Consider the following 16,765-nt stretch of genomic DNA (forward strand, 5'->3'; position numbering starts at 1 on the left):
CAGTGAGAACCTCGCTAGAACCAAGCTGATGCTGGCACCAAGATGTTGAATCTTTAAAGCTATGAACTTAATGAAATTAACTTCTTTATAACTCACAGCCTTGGTTATTTCATTATAGTAACAAAAAAGCTGAGCATTCCATGAGGATTCTGGATTCCTGAAAAGAAGCTATGTCTGACGGTGAATAAAACACAGGAAGGAGTCTGTGTCTGCTGAGACTGACCATCAGTTGGAATCTCAGTACCGTAGAGAGATTGGGATTGTGTAGGTTCAGAGGCTAATTACTTTATCTTGGGGTAGTGCTAGCCTTCTGGAATAGCCATTCCTTGCCCTACTCTGTATCTGAACTAACACCTCATTAGAATAAAAAACAACTTCTTAGAAGCCATTAATTTAGCAAAAACTAGCTCCAACAGCTAAGAAGGTCATTGGACAGCATCTTCGGCCTTTAGAATAGCTCCTCCATCTCACTGTACCTGCCTCTCTGGTGTACCCACCAATGTATTTTAAACTTTCCTTGATTTATGATCTTCTTTGTCCTATAAAACTAATAAATAAACAAAACAAAAACCAACCAACCAACCAACCAACCAACCAACCAACCAACCAACGAAAACAGAAACAGAGCTGTGAAACTGCTTCTACATGGATGATGGCATTTGCTGTAACCTAATCTGTGTTCCCAGGCCATGGTCATTCAAACAGCTCCAATACACTGTCTTTTATTCCCTTTAAGACGAGAACCATGGTTTTTACATTGACGCGGACTCGGACTGGCTAAGTTTTTGGCTTCATGGATCGAATGGCTATGGGATGTCTCCCAACTCCTTGAGGATAGAGTGAGGGAGTAGGAGCTAGACAGAGTCCCTGATAGGCAGACAGACAGGGAGAGGGCCCAGGACGAGGTACTAAAGATGATGAGCTCCCAAGAAGGCTGGCTTCTTCACCTTCTTGACCTGAGACAAAAGCTTGGCATGGTAAAACAAAGGTCTTTGGACTTTTTCTCTGGCCAGTAGCACCTCTGCTGATGGACTGGCCCAACAAGTTCAAAGCTGGATGAGGGCATGTTTACACAACACTTGGGGGCCTATTAGCCATCCTATCTTTCTTCAAATTGACCAACCCTGAATTAGAGGAGGAAGACTCCCCTCGAAGACTTAAAACAGCCCTAGCTTTTGAGGGGGAGCTGGGGTTTGGCTTCCTGAGTACCCTGTCTGCTTTGAAGAGGGTCTTTCTGTGTGCTTTCTGGATGTGTTCTCTCTGATAAAAGTCTTTCTTTGCTGTCTGATGCCTATGCTTGAGAATTTCTCAGCTGTTACCTATCACATGGGAGATTATTTTTGCCTTTTCAAAAATTTTTATTTATTTATATTTTATGTATGAGTGCACTACATGTATACCTGCATGCCAGAAGAGGGCATCAATGCAATCCCCATCAAAATCCCAACACAATTCTTCACAGACCTGCAAAGAACAATATTCAACTTCATATGGAAAAACAAAAAACCCAGGATAGCCAAAAGAATCCTGTACAATAAAACAACCTCTGGAGACATCACAATCCCTAAACTCAAGCTCTACTATAGAGCTACAGTAATAAAAAACAGCTTGGTACTGGCATAAAAACCGACATGTGGACCAATGGAACCAAACTGAAGACCCTGACATTAATCTGCACACCTATGAACGTATGATTTTTGACAAAGAAGCCAAAACTGTGCAATGGACAAAAGAAAACATCTTCAACAAATGGTGCTGGCATAACTGGATATCAACATGCAGAAGATTGCAAATAGATCCATATCTGCCACTGTGCACAAAATACCTCAACATCCCCAAAAGAGAAGTACACACATACTACCACAAATAATAACAGGAATGAACAATCACTGGTCATTAATATCCCTTAATATCAATGGACTTAATTCACCTATAAAAAGACATAGACTAACAGATTGGATACGAAAGTAGGACCCATCTTTCTGCTGCATACAAGAAACACACCTCAAATTCAAAGATAGACACTACCTAAGAATGAAAGGCTGGGAAAAGTCTTTCCAATCAAATGTTCTTAAGAAACAAGCTGGTGTAGCCATCCTAATATCCAGCAAAATAGACTTCAAACTAAAATTAATCAAAAGAGATCAAGAAGGATATTACATATTCATCACAAGAAAGAACCACCAAGATGAAGTTTCAATTCTGAACATTTATGCCCCAAATACAAGGGCACCCACATATGTAAAAGAAACATTACTAAAGCTTAAATCACATATAAAATCCCACACATTAATCGTGGGAGACTTCAACACCCCATTCTCACCACTGGACAGATCTGCCAAATTGAAACTTAACAGAGAAATAAAGGACTTAACTGATGTTATGACTCAAATGGACTTAATCGATATCTACAGAACATTCCATCCTAACAAAAAAGAATATACCTTCTTCTCAGCACCCCATGGAACCTTCTCTAAAATCGACCACATACCTGGCCACAAAGCAAATCTCAACAGATACAAAACAATTGGAATAACCTCCTGTGTTCTATCAGACCACGATGGTTTAAAGTTAGATTTCAACAACAACAAAAATTACAGAAAGCCTACACTCTCATGGAGACTTAATAATGCTCAATGGAATCACAAATGGATCAATGAAAAAATAAAGAAAGAAATTAAAGACTTCCTAGCGATCAATGAAAATGAATATACCACATACCCAAACTTATGGGACGCTTATGGGAAAGCAGTGCTAAGAGGAAAATTCATAGCAGTAAATGCCCACATAGAGAAGTTGGAGAAATCTCACATTAGTGACTTAACAGCACACCTGAAAGCTCTAGAACAAGAAGAAGCAAAGTCACCCAGGAGAAATAGACACCAGGAAATAATCAAATTGAGAGATGAAATCAATAAAATAGAAACAAAGAGAACAATACAAAGGATCAATGAAAAAAGAGTTTATTCTTTGAGAAAATCAACAAGATAGACAAGCCCTTAGCCAAACTAACCAAAAGGCAGAGAGAGAGAGGGAGGGAGGGAGGGAGGGAGGGAGGGAGAGGGAGAGAGGGAGAGAGAGAGGGAGAGAGAGAGGGAGAGGGAGAGAGAGAGAGAGAGAGAGAGAGAGAGAGAGAGAGAGAGAATCCAAATTAGCAAAATCAGAAATGAAAAGAGGGACGTAATAACTAACATTGAGAAAATCCAGAGAACCATCAGGTCATACTTCAAAAACCTGTACTCAACAAAACTGGAAAATCTAAAAGAAATGGATAATTTTCTGGATATGTATCACATACCTAAGTTAAATCAAGACCAGATAAACTATTTAAATAGGCCAATAACTCCTAAGGAAATAGAAACAGTCATTAAAAGTCTTCCAACCAAAAAAAGCACAGGACCAGATGGTTTCAACCCAGAATTCTACCAGATCTTCAAAGAAGAGAGAGATAATACCAATACTCTTTAAATTGTTCCACACAATAGAAACAGAAGGAATGTTACCAAACACACCTTCTATGAGGCTACAATTACCCTGATTCCCAAGCCAAACAAAGATGCAACAAAGAAAGAGAACTACAGACCAATCTCCCTCATGAACATTGATGCAAAAATACTCAATAAAATACTGGCAAACAGACTCCAAGAACACATCAAAACAGTTATCCACCATGATCAATAAGGCTTCATCCCAGGGATGCAAGGGTGGTTCAACATACAAAAGTCTGTTAATGTAATACACCATATAAACCAACTGAAAAAAACAAAAACAAAAACCAAAAACACGATCATCTCACTAGATGCTGAAAAGGCATTTGACAAAATCCAACGCCCCTTCACGATAAAGATCTGGGAGAGATCAGGAATATAGGGAACATACTTAAACAAAGCAAAGGCAATTTACAGCAAGCCAACAGCCAACATCAAAGTAAATGGAGAGAAACTCAAAGCGATTCCACTAAAATCAGGAACAAGACAAGGCTATCTGCTCTCCCTATACTTATTCAATATAGTACTTGAAGTTCTAACCAGAGCAATAAGACAACATAAGGAGACCAAGGGGATACAAATTGGAAAGGAAGAAGTCAAGCTTTCACCATTTGCAGATGACATGATAGTATACATGAGTGACCCCAAAAATTCAACCCAGGAACTGATACAGCTTATAAGCATCTTCAGCAATGTAGCAGGATACAAGATTAACTAAAAAAAAAAAAAAAAATAGTAGTCTTCCTATATACATATGACAAACAGGCTGAGAAAGAAATCAGTGATACATCACCCTTTACAATAGCCATGAATGATATAAAATACCTTGGGGTTACTCTAACTAAGCAAGCGAAGGACCTGTATGACAAGAACTTTAAGTCCCTGAAAAAAGAAATTGAAGATGTCAGAAAATGGAAAGATCTCCCATGCTCCTGGATAGGCAGGATTAACATAGTAAAAATGGCGATCTTACCAAAAGCAATCTACAGATTCAGATTCTATTATAGATGGTTGTGAGCCACCATGTGGTTGCTGGGAATTGAACTCAGGACCTCCGGAAGAGCAGCCAGTATTCTTAACCTCTGAGCCATCTCTCTAGGCCCTAGTCTTGCCTTTTAATTCTTTAACTATGAGAGAGAATGGACACAATTGGGAGCACTATGCCATAACAAGAGTTAAAGTACAGTTGAATCCTTCTATGCCAAGTGGGGGCACCTGGAGGAAGTGTCCCTTGAGGTTCTTCTACTTGGAACTCTCCTGATTTCCTTCTCTACCTGTCTTTAGTGTCTCCTGGGTTAGACGCCTCTTCTCTTAGAAGCAGTCACATGAAGAAGAGTGGCTAGGACAAGTTTTGAACTGTTACTTCTCTGCCCAGCATCAGCACCTTAGCAAACACCACTTGCAGCAAACGACAAAACAGAGTTCGAAAGAAATCCTAGCTATGGAGACATTTTAGGCACGCAAAAGGGCTCTCTAGTATTCAACAGCTCACACCATGAGGAAGCTGTGGTGCTCTGCGTCAAGGGAACTGCAAAGAAAGTTCAAGTTCACAGTTCACATCAATTGCGATGCCTAGGGACAAACTAGTAAGAAGTCACACTTGTGGACGGTATCCAGTGTCGGTTTTCTCAGTCCCCTGAGTTTGAAGCCTCTTGTGCCTTGTCCACCCAAGCATCACCCACTGGCCTCCAATGAGGGCCTGCAGCTTCTCTCTGAGTCAGTTCATTTCGTGTGTGTGTGTGTGTGTGTGTGTGTGTGTGTGTGTGTGTGTGTGTTATATGCTTGAGCACTTGTGTGTGCAGGTGCTCATGGAGGTCAAAGGTTGGGTGTTCTGCTCTGTCGTTCTTGACTATATTCCCTTGACCTAGAGCTAGCCTGCAGGTGGTGGAGCCCCAGAGATCCTGTTTCTGCCCACCCTACCCCCAAGTGCTGGAGTTACAAGAGCACATGCAACTACACCTGGCTTTTTTCATGTGAGGATTTGAACTCAGACCCTTGTGTTTGCACACCAACTGTTCTTACCAGTTAACCCAGCCCCCAGCCCCTCTGACACTATTGTTGTTTGAGGACAGAAGGGTGCAGGAGGAAAATGGGGATGTCATCTATCTCCCAGTGACTAGTCTGAAGGTGGGCATCTTCTCTCTGGGGATGTATAATCACTGTATCGGCTTTCCATATTTGGGTTTGGCTGCACTCGCTTAAGTGAACATAGGGATTCAGATCCAGCTGCATGCTTACGATTCTGGAGCAGGAAAGGGGTGTGGTAAGCTGTTGAGGCAAACTCTCCTCATAGCCCTGGGACAGAGAAATCTGGCTCTCTTCCTTTGGGCTTTGTAAATCAGGAGGGAGGGACTTCCCAGGCTCACAGCCAGGGCCTCTGCCTGGCTCTCCAAAGAACAGATACACAGAAGAGAAAGGGAGACAGCTTTGCCACACCTCTTTGCACAAAAGTCTACATTTTATCTCAAGTCCTCTGAGTGTTACGTATGTCTTTAACAGCCCTTGGGGTCCTGTCTATTGCCTTTTATTAATCAACTAAAAAGTTACTTAAGTGCAAAAACCAAACCAAACCAAAAACCAAACCAAACCAAACCAAACCAAACCAAACTAAAAACCCCAAGCCCCAACACTGCTGTGTCAGGACTCCCTTCCTTTCCTGCCCTACATCCATGTCCTTGACTCTGAGGTGTCTTTGTTCTCCAGCTGCTTCTGAACCTGACTAATCACCCCTGCGGGTCCCCTCTTGCTAAATCTTTTACATACTCTTGTCCCCTTTCTAATCTCTCCCAAATCACCTCTCCAGGTTCCAGGAGGCTCACGATACCCTTTGTCCCAAGTGGGGAAACCTAAATCCAGCTTCATCAGCTCCACTGGGTACATGCTGTGAGGCTTCAAACTGCTTGTTACCAACCCCTGCAGGAGCAGTAACCATTTAGACTGATTTTGACAGTCTCAGCCTGCATGGCCCTTGCTCATCCCTCTCCCGCAGCCCCCCAGCCAGGCTCTGTAATTCCCTACCTTACTAAGAAGATTTGAAACTGAGCTAGGGGGGTTGGGGATTTAGCTCAGTGGTAGAGTGCTTGCTTAGCAAGCGCAAGGCCCTGGGTTTGATCCTCAGCTCCTAAAAAAAAAAAAAAAAAAAAACAAAACTGAGCTAGAAACGTGTTTTCAGCCCGTTTCTGCATCATTTTGCCACCATTTAAAAAAGGAAAGTATCCGGCAGACATCGCTGGACTAACAATTGTTATTCACCCTGGCTCTGTTATCTTCTTATGGCCTGTGTTGAAACTACCATCCCAGTCACCAGGGAGCTGCTTACTTACAAGGGCAAGCTACGGCAGGACACAGTAGGATTGACATGTTAAATTTCCTGCTCAAATGCCTGCCTATTAAAGCCTGGGGGAAATGATACAGACTGAACCCAGCAAGAAAACAGAAAACAGCTCCACTATCATCAACCAAAAATAAAAAGACTCCAGAAATGCAATATGACCTCGTTAAAGGCAGAAGTGTTTATACCGAACTGCCTATCCTAACTGCTTTAGAATATGCTTGTTTAAAAATTAATGTAGGCAAATAGAGAATTAAGGTGGGCTATTCTTCACATCTGTTCTAGTTGCCACCAATGGAATGGCTTTAAACAACAGAACCGTATTTTTTCCTGATTCTGGAGGCTAAAGGGTGTGGTCAAGTGGGACAGGGTTAGTCTCCTGATGCTGGGAGGGAAGGAACCCCTGTCATTTGCTAGATCTGCTAGGTCTTTGAGAGTCTCTTCATGTCTCTATTTCCCACGCATTTCTTCATCCCAATGCCCCTGACTGTGAGTACACCACTGTACAAGATTAGGGCCATGGTCAACTCTCTTTAGCTTATTTCCCTTTGTACTCCCCTCCCCCTTCCAATAAGTTCTCATTCTGAGGTGCTGGGGGATTATATGATTGGGGGTTGAGGGCACAGTTCAAACTGTGAGTCCCCATCTATGAGTGTTTGAATAAAAAGTATCCCCCATAGACTCGAGTATGCAGAACACTTGGTGACACTGTTGGCAGGTGCTGTGGTCTTGCTGGAGGAGACATGCTGTTGGGAAATGGATTTGAGAAGGTGTGGCTTTGTCCCTCTTCCAGTTCACTCTCTCTCCTTTGGGTTTGAAATTGAAGATGTGATCTCTCAGCTTCCTGCTCTGGCCTCCCTTGTCATTGAAACCATAAGCCCAAATAAATTCTTTTTTCCTCAGGTTGTCTTTGGTTGTGGTATTACATCACAGCAACAGAAAAGTAACTGACACACCATCCTTCTTATTGTATTATTTGCAGACTCCACTGCAAAATGAGAACGAGTGTCCCTGACTAACCTCGTAGAAATAGCTCTCCTTCCCACAGGCCCACAAGGATCACACTTTCTACCCCATAATACTTCTTGACACATACTTAGTATCTAGATTGGACACAGGTGATCAGCTCTCACTCAGTCTTCTTAGAGTATATAGTGAGGTTGCTGGCTAGTGGGCAGTCCACTCTCAGGCCCCAGGCCATGTGCGTGCTACTCTGAGTGGAAAACAGCAGTGGCTGTGAGGGTGTACCAGGAGGAAGTAGTCAAGAACTTATCCCAGAGAAGAAAAGCCAGGTGAATTGAATCCCAATCCTCTGGCTTGTTCTCCCCTGTGCATCAGATTTACATAAGGTACATAAACTCAGAGACAAAAACTACTAAGACCCTGAACCACATACTATATGCTGGAAGCCCCTCTGAGCTTGGGACTCTAAAAAACTACATTGGGTACATGCCCATGAATCCTCCCCAATCTTCTTGGGTCTAAGTTAGTACTGTGGAAAAAAGGCTGGCAGGCTACAGAACACATGGTTGGGACTAGAAGAGAATCAGCCTTGGACTCCCCACCTGAATAATGGGTTCATCCTAGTGTTTGCTCATAGACTCACCATGGGTTATGATAAAAGATAAATTAGTTATGAAACTTTAGACTCACAAACATAGGATAGATGATAAAATATTTTCTCTCATTTTGTTAAATACAAATAAACTAGATATTATAATTGTAATTCTTGCTTAATAACTGTTTTGTTATATGTAATTTTACTATGTTGAAGTTAAAACCTTCCTTTTAAATAGAAAGAAAAGGGTAAATGATGGGTGATGTAGCTCTGTATGCTGTGAATATGTGTTGCTCTGATTGGGTGATAAATAAAATGCTGATTGGCCAGTAGCCAGGCAGGAAGTATAGGCGGGATAAGCAGACAAGGAGAATTTTGGGAAGAGGAAGGCTGAGTCAGGAGACACCAGCCTGCCATTCCAGGAGCAGCATGTAATGGCACAGAGGTAAAGCCATGGAACCTGTGGCAACATATGGATTAACAGAAATGGGCTGAGTTTAAGTGTAAGAGCTAGATAGTGGTAAACCTGAGCTAATAGCTGATTGGTTTCCATTAATATAAGCCTCTGTGTGTTTACTAGGGTCTGAGCAGCTGCGGACATGGTGGGACACAGGAAAACTCCAGCTATAGGTTCCCAGATGGGGGTAACATTGGTCATCTGGATCACTCTGACAACATTAATGAAAGTGAAAACAAATCTTAATTTTGAATGTCAGAGCAGTGGGGGAAAAAAAAGACAGTATTCATAGTTATATAATCACTTGGAATTTCCTGTTTATTTTTATCCTTGCAATTTTTCAACAGCAGTAATAACATATTCCTTTGGAACAACAGTAGTCTGGAAGGTATCATAAATTAACAAGTCATGTGGCCACTTATGAAAGTAGAAGGCTCTTGCTTTACTTTGTGACTTATCACAGAGATCATTTCTTTGAGGGACTTTACTTCATAGAAATACTATAGATAATCTAGTATTTAAAAGGTGCTCTTTGGTTTGTTTCTTTTTATAAATTATAATATTTCTTTTCACTTCAATCAATTCAAGCCACAATTTATGTTCTCAGCTATGTGCCAGAACATCTCCTACAAAGCTTTCAAGGACAGTTTCTGAAAGCACACAGAAGGAACAGTCTGTAGATGTCTCAAATCTGTTACTCTGATAGATGAGGGTAGGGGGGGTGAGTTCAGAAGACATAGTACAAAGGCATTTCTGCTTTAGGACACCTGGGATAAATGAGCAAATTGTCAGGTCAAAGAAGAGGAACTGAGTGTTCACTTGGGCTCCCTATGTGACTTAACCTTTCTAGTCGCTGGCTTGGAACCTGTATTGGGTAGTACCTGTCGCTATGACAATGAACAATGGAAACAAGATTAGAAACAATGATGAAGAGTTAAAAAGACTAGGCAAACTGGAAATCTATGTTACTGTGCAAAGTAAGTGAGTGAGGTAAAGAGCCAATCAGAGGAGGAATAACAAGGAAAACATGAAGAGAGAGATGCAGAGAGATGCTGGTCAGAGATAGGAAAAATGAGATCCAGAGGGCTGGAGTGATATGTGGCCAGGGAAGGCAGCTAAATTAGTCTGGGCATGCTTTTGATTAAATTCCCAATCTCCAGATTAGGAGAATGGAGTAATGCCTAAGGACATAGGAGTTGCTAGATTGGTGTATAAATCAACAGGTTTGTGCATTTTTTTTTTGCTTTATGAAAACATTAACTTGTACATGTGGGATTTGAGAGTGAGGAGCTCCACTGATCATCCTAGGGTTAAATTGATCCTCATGCTCCAAGTATAGAGTAGGAGAAAGACTGAACTAGGCCATGGGATCACAGAGGCATATCCAGCAATTCTTCAAATCAATGCGTGGACGACTGGGCTGAACCCTGCTCTACATCCTGCAGATGCAAGTTACTTAACCTAGCTTTCTCTTCAGGAAGGTACATATTGCCATTGCCTATCTCAGTGTAATGAAGTTCATCGTGATGCAGATAAGCTGGCACCGAGTCTTCTCCAGGGTTGGAAACTACTAGGATCAGTAAAGAGGGCATTTCAACCTGTGTATCAGAAATGGTGCTAAGGGAGAATGTCAGAGCCTTGCCTCTTCCCCACCACAGACTCCGGGATGTGGTTCTCATCTTTCTCCCTGGAAAGCTCTCCTAGATGGCAATCTCTCTTCTCTTCCTCTACTGGGGCCTACTGCCCTGAACCACTTTTCCTCACATGCACAACACAATGACTCTGGCAGCAGCAGGCTCCTCTTGGTTCTCTTCATCTGAAAATCTTTAACTTCCACACAGATTCATCAATTCTCTAGCCCAGTGCCTTGCCTACTGATGGCTGTGCCTATTAAAGTAACTTATGGGGCTGGAGAGATGGCTCAGCCGTTAAAGGCTAGGCTCACAACCAAAATATAAAGTAACTTATGGCATGAATTTAGTATCATAACCACTACGACAGAATAAGCAGAATAGTATAGAGTAGAAAAAAGAACAGTATGCTATATGAGGCTAGGGCATCTTTTAAATGGAACATTTCATTCTACATATATTCCATATATACTGTGCATTGTAGAATGAGATATTTCTGTGAACACTACACTCTTGACTTTGGCTCTCGTATTGCTCTGGCCAGTTGGTTTCTTGACTTCTGCTTCACATCTCTTTTTTCACTTACTGTTCAATTTCATGACTATTCCTGCAACCACATCATTCCAGGAAGCTGTGGGAACTACACACACTTGACACCAGTACCCAGAATGGATACATTTCCCACATGGGACTTTCCATGTCTGCTACCCTCCCCTTTCATGAACTTCTCCAACCTCCTTTTACTTACTCATTTTTAAAAGAAAAAAGCATATATATATATATATATATATATATATATATATATATATATATATATATATATATTCTGGGATACTTACATTAAACCCCCACACTTGCCTCAGTGACCTTAACAGGGCTCTTCCTTCACAAATAAAAGAGCATCATCAGGAACTTTAAGCTTACTGAACTTTGACATTACCAATGCATGGTTCTGTGGCTCTTACATAAACTATGACTTGATACCCTATCTCCGTTTCTTCATTTGCCAACTCCCTACTTAGTCTTTAGGAAAACAAGAGACCTTGTGGCAGGTCTCCAGCTCCTCAGGCCAATCCCTCCTCTGAAGCCCTTCAGCACTGGGCCCATTGCTGGGTGCCCTACTCCCTACAGTACTTCCTGTGATTGTGTGTGTTTCTGTGTCTGTCTCTGGCTTCTTGGAGACAATGTCACATCACTCCTGTTTTTATATCTCCAATATGGGGGTGTATAGCTGCTGCTGCTGGCTCTGAGTTCACATCCTCTAACCTGGTGTTTGCTCACTTGCAGAAAAGTCCTATCCAAGTGTTTCAGGAGGGCCAGAAATATCCGAGAATTAATGTTTCGGAAATGGCAATCATGGGGAGCAGCGAGAACATGTTAGTGGAGAATACCACAGCTTTCTGTCCCTCTGTGGGCCCACTGAGACTTATAAGTGGGTCTTCTAACTGTGGAATTGAACCTCAGGCTTTCTTCCCTTCCCTGCCCATTTCCTCTCTCCCTTACCACGCTTCCTCGAATTGCCTCCCAAATAAACAATCTGCACTGCAGTAAATGCACATCTCACGGATTGCTCTCTGATGAGCCCAGAGCTGTACAGGGAATGAGCTCGGGACATTTACCAGATAGAAAGCAGGGAGGCTTTCAGCCGTTGCTTGCCCTTCTTTTAGACAGGGCCGGTGGTCAAGATATTGATCTCCTAGTCACCCACACCCCCATTTTTCTTGGCACTAATTGTTCAGAAGAGACACCCCAGCCTGATGGAGCGCACTACATTTGTGCATCTCGGGAGCTGATACCACTGGAGGAAACTCCCCCACCATGCTCTGATCAGGGCCACTTCACAGGTATGGCTTTTAACTTTCAATGTAGCTTCAAATGGGTTTTACTCTCACGTAGTTTACTTTCTTTAGCAAAAACGTTGCTTGTCTTTGCCCAGGATGCTCTGCTCCCTCTTTCTTCTACTTCATCCTCCCAGTATCTGGAGTATGTGAGTGACCAACCTGACAACCCCACACAGCCTAGAATCACCAGCAAAAGGAGTTTCCATTGAGTAATTATGTTTATTGGGTTAGTCTGTGGGCATATCCATGAGGCATTTTCTTGATTGATAAATAATATAGGAGGGCCCCGGCCACAATAGGAGATACCATTTCCTGGGCAGGTGGTCCTGGGCCATATAAGGAAGCTAGGCAAGCATGAGCTAGCCAGAGATCTAGCCAGCAGTGTTTCTCCATAGTTTATGCCTTTATGTCCTGCCTTGACTTCCCTTAATGACAGATTGGGACCTGTCTGTAAGTCAAATAAACCCTTGCCTTCCTAGGTTACTTTAGGTCAGAGTGTTTTATCACAGCAACAGATAACTAACCAGAACAGTGGTGTTATCAAATTTAAGCACACGGTCGGACTCTGAGAGAAAGTCAACCACAAAAGGCCCTTTGGTTTCTCCCATGAAAGTGAAGGAGAGGATCTGCCAAGTGGAGTGCTAAGGATAGGAAAATGATTGACATAGGGTCATCAAACTGCCCAAATAGTCTGGACTAGCCATAGGAAGAAGATGCCATAAAGACCACACAGCAACACATGCCATTATGAGACTCCATGTTTAACAAAGGAGGAAACTGAGGTGCAGATATATCATATCTAGGGTTTAAATTCAGTCTGACTCTGAAACTCAATGATCTCTACTGCCATTTGACACATTTACTGATTTTTGCATCAAGATTACTGATAAATGATTGAAAAGTCAGCACAACGTAGTATCCTGTGCCTTGCAGGGCTGGAACACTTGGAATGCACAGAACACTATTGCATATGTAACCTGTGATGCATGGCTATAAACCCACTCTTAATGGGCTTGTCACTAAAATGATTTGTATTTTCATCTTAGTTGTTAGGTGGATGCCAGTCATGGGTAAAGGTAAATCAACGTGGTGCTGGAGCAATGAGAAACAGGGGTGTTCCAAACATGGCTAAGCACACTGTAGCTGTCCCTTGGTTCCTGCACTTGAGTGTGAACTTCAGTTGTGCTGGCTAGTTTTATGTCAACTTGACACAAACTAGAGTCATTTGTGAAGAGGTAATCTCAATTGAGAAAATGCCCCACAGGCTTGCCCACAGGCCACTCTGTGGGGTTATTGCTGGTGGTGCCTCCTTTGCCCGGGCTGGCAGTGCCAGGTGCTGTAAGAAAGCATTCTGAGTAAGCCACGGGGAGCAATCCATTAAGCAGTCCTCTTCCATGGCCTCTGTATCAGTTCCTGTTTCCAGGTTCCTGCCCTGCTCTAGTTCCTGCCTGTAACTTCCTTCCATGATGGACTGTAATCTGTGAGGTGAAATAAATCTTTTCTTCCCCAAGTTGTTTTTTCTCATGATGTTTATCACAACAATAGAAACCCTAAGACAGAAATAGGCACTATTTCAGGTCGCCCCCCCCCCCCAAATACTAATATTTTGTTTTTCCTTCTTTGCTAATAAAAACTGTATTCACATCCGTCTACAATTCACTTGTCATTCAGCTGGTGCAGGTGCTGGGGTGAGGAAGGGAGCCTGTGTGGTAGTTAGCACCCCCACTGCAGTGCCTGCCTTTGAAGAATCTTTATGTCTACCACCTAGAAAGTACAGCAGGGAGCTGGTGATTCTCATTTTCAAAGTGCCCTTGATTATGGAAAAGAAGGCCTCATTAGCCACTATCTCAGGCCAGGATTTGGGTCTGCCAAATATAGAAAGGATTACCTCACAGTGGGTGCTGGTCCTGACTGTGGGATCCCCAGACATGCATCATGTGGCTCACTCCCAGCTCCTTCCACAGGCTACTTACTGCCTAACACCTACGCCCAAGATTCGGATGCTAACATGCAAAGCTCTCAACTGCAGGATGTGTGTGTTTGTGCACATGTGCCGAGAGTGAGTTTTACTCAACTGAACAATACCCCAAGAGCATTTCCGACCTGTGGCTGCTCCAGAAGCAGCGTTGGTGTGTTTTGGCCTTGGTGGGCATAAAGTCCCTGGAGAGCGTTAGGAAGTACAACCCAGAATTTTTTTTTAAAGGTGTGTATATATTGAAAGGAAAATAAAAGAACAAAGATCTGGCTTACATCTTGTTTTATGCTCTTCTCCTAGGTCAGAGTGGATGGGAGCTGCGGGAAGTTCTGTCTGATTTGAGGCCACATACCTGCCTTCTATCACCACACAATCATGCCTTCTGGGACACACCTTCCGTGTCTCAGAGATTCTTACACGTTCACTTGTGAGTCTTACTGTATGTGGTTGGCGCTCAAACCTATGCTGAATTTATCAGTTGCTGCACGTGTTTTGGGCTGTGTAACTTAATTTTCAGTGGTTTCATGAATATTATAGATCCATTGTTCAGCCTAGAGAAACCCAGAACCAAAGGTAGCTTGCGTCTGTACAAATCTCAACGCGGTTCACTCCACTGAGAGTCTCGACGCGGTGCCCCGCCTTCCCAAGGGGCGGAGCAGACAGGCCTGTTTTGGGGGTCATCTGTAGAGTGTTGTGCACACGGTGAACCAAGTTCTAGCTTTGGGAGGAAATGGAATGAGACATCTTTCTGTCAGCTTTATCTGAAAGGTGACCTTCCTAAAAAACGCTAGTAAAGTTTGCATTTTGAAGCTATTGTTACCCTCCCAAGTTCTGTACGACCTGCAAGCCTGGAGAGCAAGACCCTGCCTCTCACCGGCCAATGGGAGAGCCAAAGGGACGACACTGTCCCATCTGCCTCGGGGCAGTACACAAGCGACTACAGTACAAACTCGGACTTGCTCTTCTTGCTTAACCCGTATCTGTTTCCTACCCCTGACTCCCGTGTGCCAATTTGCCCCAACCCCGGCGCTGGGGACACTCACCTAGCCACTCGAGGGCCGGTTCCGGGGTGAGGGTCAAATCCTGGGCGCTGCCTGGGTGAGCCCCCAGCAGCAGCTGCTGCTGCATCCAGAGCAGCAGCAGCAGCATCGCTAACCATTGCACCATCAGGCACTCTAGGTGGCGCCCGCCCACGGGAGCCACAGTCGTGTCCCCTGCCCTGGGCTTCGGTGCAGGAGGCAAGAGCAGCCTCTAGGCTTCTCCAGAACCACGCTATCCGGGAGCCTTGGAGATGAATTCGCCTCCCTGGTCGCCGCACTGTGAATGACACTGGCTCTGGGCGTGGAGACACAAATAGCCGAGTTTTCCCCGCCCTGCCGACACTGCCTTGGGGAGGGAGGAGGAAGAGGGGCCCGGCCCTGTGCAATCCCAAACACTCCTGCCTTTAGGGTTAGAAGGGGCAGGGCTGAGGAGGCATGGCTGCCCTCCAGCCTTCTCCCCACCTCCCTCCCTCGCCCTGCCCCAAGGGTAAGCGAGCTGATCTCTCAGGGAAAAGAAACCTGCCCACTGGATTTGCAAGGGTTTGGAGACCCGCAGACTAGTGGGGGGGGGGGGGAAAGGCTGTCTGGTGAAGTCACCAGCTTTGTCCTGACTTAAAATAACCCCAGGCTTCTGTTTCCTTAGATCATCTTTATCTAATAGATTATCCCTGTGTAGAGCTGAGAAACCGGCCAGAGAGGTGAGTGACTGGTTACTCTTTAACTCAACCGAACTTACTCCCTTAATGAGTAGAGACAAAACAACAGATATAAGACACCAGACTCCCCAAACTCTGACCAGACACGGCTTTTCTAACTGCCCACCTCCCCCCTCAGATAACCAGCCATAACTACACTGCAAACATCCAACACACAAGGAAGCACTTCCGTACAAGACCCACCGTAAGCAAGACGTTGGCATTAGATGGTAAAACACAAAAGAGGGAAGATGGCAAGAGGGGACCTAACCGGGAAAGAAGACCAGGCCATACGATCTTGGAGGACCCATACTTCTTAGGCATTTGGCCCATTACAAAACCAACAAGTACAGGTAGCCTCTGTAACTGTGCCTCTGCTTGGAAGAGCTAGCCGGGAGCCAAGGCCGCAGTGAGAAAGAGGCTCAGCCTTGCAGGAGTCCGGCAGCTTTCTGGTGGAGGGTGAAGCAAGCCTTGAGCTCTGTGAGCTCTGTGAAGTCTGTGCACTTCTGCCATGGTGAGAGTCTTGAGACATTCTGGGACTGGAGGCATTAGGTGCATGGGTTAAGGAAAGACGAGGTACTGCCTGGTTGTCCTCTGGGGAGGGAGACTGAAGGAGTTAAGAGGTGATTGGAGAGCAGGAGGAGAGAAGGCAGTGTGTAACTCCAGTCTTTAGCAAGTAAGTGTACGCAGAGGTCAGTATCTATGCCTGAAAACATGCACAGAAGGCATGTTGTGAGGAGCATAGCAGA

At 44.0% G+C, this 16,765-nt stretch overlaps 1 protein-coding gene across 2 annotated transcripts in view; it reads right to left on the minus strand.

Moving 5' to 3' along the window:
* Positions 1 to 15,577, minus strand: part of Pla2r1 (phospholipase A2 receptor 1) — a 122,242-nt gene extending 106,665 nt beyond the window's left edge. For both annotated transcript variants that reach the window (XM_036186087.1, XM_036186086.1), the window contains exon 1: positions 15,325 to 15,577. In XM_036186087.1, coding sequence (XP_036041980.1) covers positions 15,325 to 15,448 — 124 coding nt within the window. In that variant the 5' untranslated portion in view covers positions 15,449 to 15,577. The remainder of the gene's footprint in view (positions 1 to 15,324) is intronic.
* Positions 15,578 to 16,765: the final 1,188 nt, after the last annotated feature.

Source organism: Onychomys torridus, chromosome 4 (genome assembly GCF_903995425.1).
Source record: "Onychomys torridus chromosome 4, mOncTor1.1, whole genome shotgun sequence".
Taxonomy (NCBI): Eukaryota; Metazoa; Chordata; class Mammalia; order Rodentia; family Cricetidae; genus Onychomys; species Onychomys torridus.